Genomic DNA, 11,485 nt, shown 5'->3' on the forward strand with positions numbered 1-11,485 from the left:
ACACCTTTTCTTTCAAAAGAGCTTCTGAGGCTTTAAACAAATCATCAATCCAAATCTGAAGAATGAATGATTTGAACTGGATTCTAACGAATATTAAGGGAACAACCAAACGGGGACAAACACGTACCTAAAACGCAATTATTAAATACTTCTGATAGCATACAGTAATCATGAGTAAATGTTTACGAACACCATTATGATTTATTTGATTATTTTAGAACAAATAATTTACAGATGACCACGTAAAAAAATATTTTAAAAAATAAGACAGTCAAAGAATGCAGGCTATCAACATATTATATCTTGAAATAATCATCATCGCGAGTGCTACCAGAAAAAAAAAATATGCGTATCCCTCCAAATCACACGAGTTTACCAAGGTTCAAATAAGTTTTTGGTGAGCTTTTTTTTTGTCCGGTTGCCATTCTATTTTTTTTCTTTTTTTTTTTTTTTTTGCCTTGTTGTTTGACATACTTTGGTTTTTGTTATCGCTTTGGGGTTCGACTTATGGATTTTGATTGTCCCTTCTCCGTGTTTTATATGATTACATATACTACAGTAGTCCTCCGTGTGGTTGTTTCAATTTATAACGTGGTTTTACACTAACCCCCTATTTGAGGTTTTTCGGCTTGCCTTCGTTTGTTTTGGTGTGCTTTTTAAAACAGAATCCATATTATTATTTTTTTTTTATTGCCATTTCTTCTTTCAGGTTGAAGATGTTTTAATGAACTTAATATTGATGAAATATCTTCGTTTGCAGTGTATATTTCATTTATACTTGATTAGGTTCCGAAGCCATGTATACCTCTATGTTAATGAACATATTATTTGTTTACTCATGGTTTTTTTTAAGGTGTTACTAATGTTTACTTCCAATCTTCCATTGATAAATACTAATATGTTTCAAGCGACTGCATGGTAACAATAATCAACTTTTAACTACATGAAGCAAAAGTAAACTGTTTTGGTCTTTGGTATTTAATATTGACAGGTTAATTTTTAAATTCACTTCTAGATCATAGAACTATTAATATTTAATTTCCACATATAAAAAGAGATATGATTAGGGTTTGTGTACTATAAGTTTATAAAAGTTTAAAGTTGCAAAAATGAGGCTGGAGATACATAAGGGAGAATCAAAACTCATGAATAGAAGGCCGGACAAAAGCATGGTGAAAAACGCAAAAACAAGGAACATCCAAACTGCAGTTTACAAAACAAAATATAATTTAGCCAACACGAAGCCAACCGAAATCTGTGAATATTATCGGGTGTTCTGCTCCAAATCCAAAATCGGCCACCAAAACAAAATATAATTTAGCCAACACGAAGCCAACCGAAAGCTGTGAATTCTGCTCCACATATGGCTCCTGGTACAAATACAGTCAATGATGTGACAATTTATGTAAAGGGGGGGGGGGGGGGGGGGTGATATGCTACGACAATAAGAGACATACCTGTGGTCATCTATGACACAGATAATCAATAACCGTCAACCAACAGACCTTTCATAAACCTCATTCAATGTTGAGAATGTGCATACCCTAAAAATGAAACATAGAGGGCAAAAGAAATGTTTTCCGCATGTCTTCCTATTGTCTCAGATAATGGGCTGATATGAATTTTAAGAAAAGCAAGAAAATACAGTAGATTTACATTGAGACAAGAGGTCGTGGTTGAATATAACAACATCACGAGTATTACATGTACTATTAAAAACCCGTATGTCAACTGTCACGATTACCCTTCGAAAGTCGCAGATGATATTGTAGGAAAAGAGATAAAGGTATCAAAAAACTATTATGTATTTCTCACTGATGAATTGTTGACACAGAAATACATTTAAAAAGACAACTTTTTTTATGAAAAATTATGTTAATCACATTTTTTTTTAAATTGTTACTTCGATGCCATTAATACTATATATAAAGAATGATGTTCACAACAGTTTGAAGTGGATTCTAAGGTTGGAAATTTCTGATTTCCAGTGTTAGCAAGTATCAACTATTTTTCAAAATTATCAGTTCCAAAAAATTCTAAAACAACAGAAGTTTTTACGTTTTTGATGCTTTAAAAGGGTCATTATATTGTGATTGCAATTATTCATCATTATTGTGTCATGTGAAGGTAAACTGGAAGAAATATATTATAATCACATATTGTATTTAGAATTTATGACTTATAGGGATATTAGAGTCATTGCCTTTAAGTGCAAAACATTCTTTTTTCAGAAATGCACTGATTAATTCAAAAAGACATACCAAAGGAGATTGCACAAGATTATTTGGAAAAAGAAGAACTTATGTCTTCAATATGAGTCAATATCTCAAACGCAACTTCGATTGAGGAACACAACAATAAATAGATACGAACAGAGCCATCATACATATCCAAGTGTACGATGTGGACAGAAGAATGGACGAAAAGGCTACCATCGTTCCCTAGCTGCAATGAAATATTCATATTAACCCATATGGATGAATTCTTTTGTATTCTATGGTTGCCGGCGACAGCAACAACGACCATCACATCACACTTTATGTTAATCTGATTCTCATTGAAACAGAAAATTAAAAAAAATTTACACATGGTTTTTTCTACAAAACATGACTTTGAGCACTTACAACTTTTATTTTTGACTTTTAAGTGATTTTTGTATTTTCCAAAAAGTGATGAGACAGTTGAAGGTATTGACAAAGATATGAATAGATCTTTCAAAAACGTTCAACACTGAAAACTAGCTAGTGTTTGTTTGGATGATTTATTTTCTATTTCACGAACAAACAACAATAGCCTGGTCTCCTAATGGGGACTTCATGACAAAACATGCACATAATGTACCAAGCATGTCTTCCATATCGCCTACACAGCTTCCATCAGGGTTCATACATTCTGCAAGATAAAAAAGATAAAATAGCATTCAAATTATCATAAATCTCTAGTCTATTCTGTCAAATAAATGGTATTAAGTCTAACGTTTGACATTGTAGGTTTTTATGGACATCCCCCTTTTTGAATGTACCTATGCGTTTTGTATTTTTGGTGTACCTATATGTTAATATTGTATGCCAGAGGTCTTTAGCTGATTGAAGATGAATAACAAAATACATGTATTTGAAAATCGGGGGTGGGAGGTGGGGGGAGTTGATAGTATTGATTAATCAAACCTTATATTTGTGTTACTCTCTCTATGACCCATACACCCATGACGTATGGATGACGCGTACACCCAATCTCCTTTTATTCATATTGGTATTATATGTTAGTTCTTTCAAATTATTGTTAAACCATTTGTTCAAATACTCTAACTGATTATAGATCGAGATTGAGATTTATTCTAATATGACATTATTCGAAAGTTTTGAATACACGGCCGTGTTAAAAAATATGAATATATTGTATTTCAGCTGATCGGCAACGTCATAATTTGTTTGGGCTGATCCATGAACGATCATGTAGGAATTTGGGCAATCTACTCATGAGAAAATGAACAATGTGAAACTGAATGTCATCAAAACACGGAAACAAAAACAAACGATGATAAAAATTTGTTAAAAGCCAATTTTCTTTTAAAAAAGGAAACTAATCACTTAACTCTGTCCAAACCTGTCTAAGTATGTTATTGCAAATCGTTTAAGCATGTCATTAAATCAGTTGTCTCTTCGTTTTTATGTCATTATTAATAGTTTGTTTAATTACGGGAACAGTAAATATTTGCCTTCACCTAGAGCGCTTCGATCTAAAAGAATTGCCATATTTTACCACGGGTTTGTCCTTTATGCCGATACTTCACCCCTCGATTTTGTTCGTGATAAAACATTTAGCATAGAGGCAACTATGAATTACTTCTATTCTACTAGCACAAATACGTCAATTCTTTTGGATGGAAGCGCTTTAGATGAGGGCAAACATTTGTTGTTCCCGTCTATTTATTCCTTATATTTAAAACATGATGTATCTAAAAGCGTTGAATATACAATTATTCAGTATTGAATACCTTTTCAATTATATACAAGAAATTCAGTAAATATTTCTGATGTTTAATGGGTAAAATTGTAAGAAATATATTTCAGCATGCGAACAATCATGCATAAATCCAAAAAAATAATGTCAACGTAAGCAAGTGCAAATAATCAGTTCTACAATAGTTTTTAATACATACTTGCTTCCACAACTTTAGTAGAATAGCCGCTACAAGCCATACGAATACAATCGTCTGTCCATTCGTCACCGGATTTTTTACATTCGTCTTTATAACTACAACCATTAGGCAAGCAGTTACCTCTGTAGTCTCCACAGCCTGAACATGCACCATTTTGGCATGGTCGACAAACTATAAAATGATAATGCAGTATTCATATCTTTATGATGCAGATTTAATGTACAGCAACGCTCGCTTTACTGTTCAACTGCGTACTTTATTTGACCTTTAAACTTTTATTATTCAAGCGTCACTGATAAGTCTTTTGCACACGAAACGGGCGCCTGGCGTACACAATTATAAGCCTGGTATCTTTGATTAGTTTCTTTTCTGAACAATTCAACCATCACTTAAACAAAAGACTACCAAGCGGTACAGTACATTTAAATCTTTAGAGGGTTTCTGAATGACTTTATTTCAGTGGTTCTTTTAATATATGTTCTAAAATCTCAATGTAAACGTGATAAAGTCATCATTTGTGCAAACATCTAATTTTTTAACATTGTAAAAACAAATTATCACATTGATTTAAGTTATAATTAGGTATAATTTATGTATCGCAATAATCAGCATTAATCATTTATTAACATTTATTATGTAAATAGTTTATCAATTGGAGCAATGTTTTGATTTTTATCATTGTTGCGCATTCAATTATTTTCAAAATCCATGTTTATTGGAAGGGCAGTAATCCAGTAAGTATTTTTTTAGAAAAAATAATTGCACATTTTGTTTCTATTTTAAAAACACCTATGTTTGTCTATTTGCGTTGAAAAGTACATAATATTGTAAAATATTAAGGACAGTCGTCTATCTTACCACTAGGAATCAATGGTTGTGACCTTGAAAGCACTTCGGGCACAATTACTGCAACCAAAACAGCCAACAAAACAAAGTAATCCATCTAAAATATTAAATGTATTTGTTTGAGCAAGTCATCATACTTTAATTGCAGTTTTGTTTTTCAAATTATAAAAAAAATAGATGTATGTTTTTAAAATATTCTGGTTTTATTCTATGATAGGTATAATGCATTGCAGTATTTTATCGGGAGGTTTGGCTAGCAATAAAACCAGGTTCAATCCACCATTTTTTCTTAAAATGTCCTGTTCCAAGTCAGGAATATGGCAGTTGTTATCAAATAGTCTGTTTCTATGTATGTTGGCGTTTGTTTTTGTTGCAGTTCAGTGTTTCTGTTGTTCCGTTGTTTTCCTCTTATAGTTGATGTGTTTCCCTCGATTTTAGTTTGCAATCCGGATTTGTTTTCGCTTAACCGATTTATGACTACTGAACAGCGGTATACTGCTGTTGCCTTTATTTGTTCCTCTATCGTCTTATTTGCCTTGAAATATCAACATCTACAAAATGCACATATTTCAATTTGCATAACAGCTTGTCCATTTGGACATACCAATATCAAATTTGTAAAACTTTCTTTGAAAAAATGACCCAAATGACGCTTGATCTTTTAAAAAAAAGATGCATTAAGATAAAATATTTAAAAACAAGTAATTGTAAACAGAACATTAATGCAGATATACAGGATCTTTTATTGTATTCGATTTCATACAACTGATTTGAGGAAAAGTATATAAGTCATATGATCGATACTTAAAATAAAAAAAAAATCGATGATAGTTGATACTTGAATTGCTAAGTTTTACTTTCAAGCAAGTTTACAACGACTTTCTTTAAATGGAAATACTCTATTTTATCAAAATCTTCAGAAATGTACTGGTTTTGAACTATTGTCTTCCTGTATTCTAATTCGTAGACATATTTCCCGTTTGTCGTTACCTTAACCATTACACCATGGTTAGAAATCAGACAATCACAGCGCAAATGTGGTGTGGATAGAAAAACTGTGAAAAAAGAAAAGTAAACAATCGTGGAAGAGATTTAGTATTAACCTATTCAGGAAGAAATCTTTAACGTACGCATAATCAATTAAAAACTGTTATGGAGAATTTAAATAAACAAATGAGAACGCATGAAAATCTATTAAAGGCTATGAAGCAAAAAATTCTTGTTGACTGTTACCACAAAATAAGCCTGTGCCGAAAGTTTTGGCAGCTTTTCCTTAAATACAAAATATAAAAAAAAATGACATCTGACAGAATAATTGTTGCTGGTCATTTTGATTACAAATAAAAAAACATCAAATAAAAAAATTAAAAAATTTGCTCGATTAAAAACAATACACATTTAGAACAAGCTGGAAAATTAAGATGGAAAGGGTTTGATTTATTAGATTTGTAGACAGCACAAAAACACTCCTAAAAGGATATAAAACACAAAGTAATGATCCAATTAAGGGTACATGCAGTTATTGAGCTAAATTTCACGTAATAAAGTTACCAAAGACTTCCCACACAATAATGCAAGATAGGTATTTTACAGTTTTTTTCTTGGTAAAGCTAAATACACATGGAATTGGAGCCACAGCTATTAAGGTCATGAAGCAAAATATTCTAACGGACTATTGCCTCCAAATGAGGCTATGCTGAAAGTTTTTGCAGTTTTTCCCTTAAATACAAAATACCAAAAAAACTTGAAATCTGACAGAATAATTTTGATTCATCCCATTTTGATGTCGGAAAAAAAGATTATATTGTCTTTTATACGCATACATGTGTACGCCATATATTTCATAGTTTTCACTTACTGACTACTACAATTAAAAAAACGACAAATACAAAAAAATAATTTCTGTTACTTCACATACCTTCAGCAGTTTATTCTGTATTCTTCTCCGACTTACAGACAGGACATTTTCACACAAGCCTTTTATATCAAATGTGACAGGATATAAAATGTCACCATTAACCATAATTACAGAAATTATTCTGTTTTTTTTTTTTTTTGTCAAAATCAATTGCATTACAAAATATCCCCAAGTACATAATCTGATCTTAATATGTTGAAAAACAACCCAAAGTGCTGATATTAACAATAATGAATATGGCAAAAGGATTCAAATATGAATGAAGGGGATATCCATGTGAGCTATATGTCAATGCGAATGTAACCAAATAACAAAAACAAACAGACGTACTTGATGTTAGTCCGAAACAAAAGATAAGTGTTCCAATGGACTAATGTGCCCAACCTTATTTATCAACCTTATGAACACGATCGTAATTCTAATTATATTGCAAAGGGTCCATTGCAATAAAGCAAAGAACTTTATAAACTGTGAGAAAAATTAATCGGGAAGATAGATCATTCTCTAAATACATTATGGTGGTATCAATTAATAAAATTTCTTTAGCAAATATCTTATATTTGGCTGTATTCCACATTTTAAAATCATAAATGTAATATATAAAGGGCAAAATTATGAAATTTGATTATGGAAAATACTCAATGTATTGTACAGAACAATAGATATTTATATAATCCTATAAAAAAAGGGGGAGATGAGGCATGATTGTTAGTAGATATAAGCAATTATAGGTGGTCACAGTACGGCATTCAACAATGAGAAAAACCCATACCGTTTGATCGGTTTTAAAAGGCCCCGACATGACAAATGTGAAACAATCTAAATGATAAAACTAACCGCTTAACTTATAACAAAACAATTTACGAAAACCAAGTATGACACACATGAACCAGCGACCACAACTGGACCATAGGCTTGAGATAGGCACATACAGAATGATGCGGGGTTAAATATGTTTGTGAGCGCTCGATTCCCATCCCCCTTAACATAGGACAATGATGTAACAGCACAACATAAAAACAAACAAAATCACCGATATAAGAGTTTTCTCAGTGACTGAAAACTAGTCCAAAGTAAATTACAACTAATAAATAAATCATGTTCTCCCAGACTAAAGTATCATTCAGTACGCATCCAACGAATTTAGTGTAACGAGGTCATAAACTGTCCGTGAATTGCATGATCTTGTGCAATGCCAAAATAATAGTAAACATTATCGATCATGTCGACAGGATGTAGGATCATGAGTTTTCTTAACTGTACATATATAGCTATATATATATTGTTATGTTTTAATTTTTTTTCAATAACAAAATCAATGTTAGTCCGATAAAAACAATATTTAAAGATTTACTATGGTGTTGTATTGATAACGTTTAAGAATAAATTTATTCAAAGGATCGGTAAGTTTGTAAAATTGGTATCTAAAATTACGGGCTCTATGAACAACATCGTAGTAAACAATAGGATGTATTATCCCGTTTTTGATAAGAATTCTACAAATATTTGTATATATGAAAACTTTGGTAATGGTTTTAATAATTTTGTGGTACCAAACCCCTCAAAGTTTATCAATTATACATGAATTACGTTCATTGATATTTTAAAAGAAGACTATACACACGCGCATAGCGAACAGCTTGTGAAATATACAAGTAAGAAAGGGACAAAGGAACATCACCATCCAAAAAAAGGAATATTAACATATTTCACTGTTACAGAAGACGACTTTATATGAGTTGTAGCAAATAAATCTGTAGCCAGATTTTGCAAAGACCATTTAATTGAATAAGAGATGTTCTGTTTGATAAGATTACGTGGTAGTGTGGTATAGTTTTGAAAAACCATAACTGTAATCGAATTAATCTGACCATCAAAACCACGTAATTTATCAATACCATCTAATGAGATTTTGGCACTCCAATAAAAGCAACAATAGTATACCCCTGTTCAAAAGTCATAAATCGATTGAGAGAAAACAAATCCGGGTTACAAACTAAAACCGAGGGATACACATCAACTATAAGAGGAAAACAACGAAACAACAGAAACACTGAAGTGCAACAAAAATAAAACAAACAAAAAAACGACAATGCAACATACATAAAAACGAACTATTAGATAACAACTGTCATATTCCTGACTTGGTACAATAGTTAATAGTTAATTCCATTATTCGCATATGCTTTATTACAAGAATTAATCACAAGTCCTTTTATAGAAGTAAGGAAACAGGTGAACAGCACAGAAAGATTAGTCAAGAAACACTTACTAGAAGCCGATGTGAAACGGAATGTGTTATTATAGGAAGCCAATACATAATAGGGACCTTCAAATTTTCAAAGAAGGCCTTAATCTGAGCTGTGGTAGTGACGTGATTATATACTTTATCGCACCTCGGATAAATAGTGCCGTTGTGATTGGTGTAACCCCGTTACGTGGTGACCCCATGGATCCGTATGGGGTTAGTAGATTTCATATAGGGTTCATGACGTCACGTCTACTATTAATGGTGACGTCAGCTATTAATGTTATTTATTCATTGTTTATTTTTATACAAAACTTGACAGGAAAAGTCCCGTGTGTGATATTCGTTATACGATTCACTACTGACCCCTTACAGATTCATAGAGGGTTAGTAAAATCCATACGGGTGAGGCCGAAGGCCGAATCTCCTATGGATTTTACTAACCCTCTAAGGATCCGTAGAGGGCCAGTAGTGAACCATATAACTTATAATGTGACTCTCTTTGTAGCACACCACCTTGAATGTAGATACATAAAGGTATAATTTCTTTCTTAAGAACTTCCGTGTAGTATTCACGTCATACCATTACCTAAGTTTTGGCTGTTTTGTCTGCCGAAGCGAACATAAAATAATCTAAATACATATTTTGGTCCTTTTAGGAAAGTTGATAAACATCGGTCTTGAACGATGTTGAGGGCCCTTATAAGTACATGGCCAAATAGATAATATTTAAACTTTGATGATTCACAGTCCCATCTTGTAGGAGAATTGTTTTATATACTGACATCTGATATAAATTAAACTTCTACTTGGTTTTTAATAGTATAAGAAACTATAGGTGGCTCTATGTGATAAAAATATGGAGGTATAAAGTTATGAACGGTAGGGTCAGTAAAAATACTTGACAAACTGAAAAAATCAATACCTCTGTTAATGTAATTTATTGTAGGAAAATACCTTTTATAATCTCAGGTTTGTCAATACGAGGGATTCTGTATTCTGCAATTTGCAACATGATTCGGTATGAAACCTGTTCAGACGAACCATAGATGATATAACATGTAAATAATCCGAATACATGTTGTTGGTATCAACTGACATTTGCATAATTGTCACAGACTTAGGTACAGTTTCAATAGTTTTATTTTTCATGTAGCTTAGGTAAAAGCAATATTAATGAAATTGGTTTCTGCGTATATTTTTCTCCGTAACTTCTGAGCAAGATAACAGGGCAGATGGTTCACAGGTAGAGGTAAACATGGTTAACTTAAAACGTGTTCATCTCTTGGCCTGTTATCGAGGATTCTTCATTAATGATTGAAGATGATCCTAAATTTGAATTTCAATTTGGGAACAAAAATACCGAACTCTAAGGCACATTCAAAAAGGAGAAGACCACAAAAACTTACACAATCAAACGCTATCAATCGACGGAACAAGTGAAAAACAACTGCAATATTCCTGACTTGGTACAGGCATTTTCCGAGGAAAATGGTGGATTAAACCTGGTTTTATTGCTTACTAAACCTCCCACTTGTATGACAGTTGTTTATAGTTCCGTTATATTGATAAAATTGAGTAAGCAACCCAATCAGACATAATAGGTTAATGTGACAATAATTAGGATCCAGCAGCCAAATCTGTGTAAGCATACAAAATAATCTAGCAAACACGACAACAAAAAAGGTGTAGTATATAGTAATAAATTGATTATATATAAAAAAAGAAGATGTGGTATGATTGCCAATGAGACAACTCTCCACAAGAGACCAAATGACACAGAAATTAACAACTATAGGTCACCATACGGCCTTCAACAATGAGCAAAGCCCATACCGCATTGTTAGCTATAAAAGGCCCCGAAATGACAAAACTAGAAAACTAACGGCCTAATTTATGTACAAAATAATGAACGAAAAACAAATATGTAACACAGCAACACACGACAACCACTGAATTACAGGCTCCTGAGGATTAAAATTTTGTAAGCCAGACGCGCGTTTCGTCTACAAATGTCTCATCACTGACGTAAATTTGACAATGCGTCACAAAAAAGTTGTTGTCGTTGATAGTACATACCGTATATAGTATACACTTTCTCGATAAAGTAAAAATTGAGTAAATATAAATACAAGTGTAATCAAAATAGAAATAACACGTAGAAAAATCCTTTGTGTCCGAATCGCTCCTCAGGACCCACCTGCACCAGTAATGTCTAAAGTAAAAAAAACCCGATGGCGGGATGCCTAAATACCGGGTAACGTCAAAAGTCGGGTTACGTTTGTTTCGAACCAAAGAACCCGGATATAAC

At 32.4% G+C, this 11,485-nt stretch overlaps 1 protein-coding gene across 1 annotated transcript; it reads right to left on the reverse strand.

Annotated features, from left to right (window-relative positions):
* Window positions 1-2,742: 2,742 nt before the first annotated feature.
* On the reverse strand, window positions 2,743-6,993 carry LOC127723236 (uncharacterized). The gene is made up of 4 exons (XM_052229803.1): window positions 6,927-6,993; window positions 5,021-5,105; window positions 4,163-4,333; window positions 2,743-2,892 (listed from the first exon to the last, which is right to left on the reverse strand). The coding sequence occupies exons 2-4, from the start codon at window positions 5,103-5,105 to the stop codon at window positions 2,774-2,776; spliced, it is 375 nt and encodes a 124-aa protein (XP_052085763.1). The 5' UTR covers window positions 6,927-6,993; the 3' UTR covers window positions 2,743-2,773.
* Window positions 6,994-11,485: the final 4,492 nt, after the last annotated feature.

The sequence above is a fragment of the Mytilus californianus genome, unplaced genomic scaffold (assembly GCF_021869535.1).
Source record: "Mytilus californianus isolate M0D057914Y unplaced genomic scaffold, xbMytCali1.0.p SCAF_13, whole genome shotgun sequence".
NCBI classification, from domain to species: domain Eukaryota; kingdom Metazoa; phylum Mollusca; class Bivalvia; order Mytilida; family Mytilidae; genus Mytilus; species Mytilus californianus.

Excerpts from the sequence above, each read along its gene's own strand:
- LOC127723236 (XM_052229803.1), bottom strand. The coding sequence starts at position 5,105 with ATGGATTACTTTGTTTTGTTGGCTGTTTTGGTTGCAGTAATTGTGCCC. Across the intron at positions 4,334-5,020 it reads ACAACCATTGATTCCTAGTG|TTTGTCGACCATGCCAAAAT; the intron begins GTAAGATAGACG and ends ATCATTTTATAG. Across the intron at positions 2,893-4,162 it reads TACTAAAGTTGTGGAAGCAA|AATGTATGAACCCTGATGGA; the intron begins GTATGTATTAAA and ends TTTATCTTGCAG.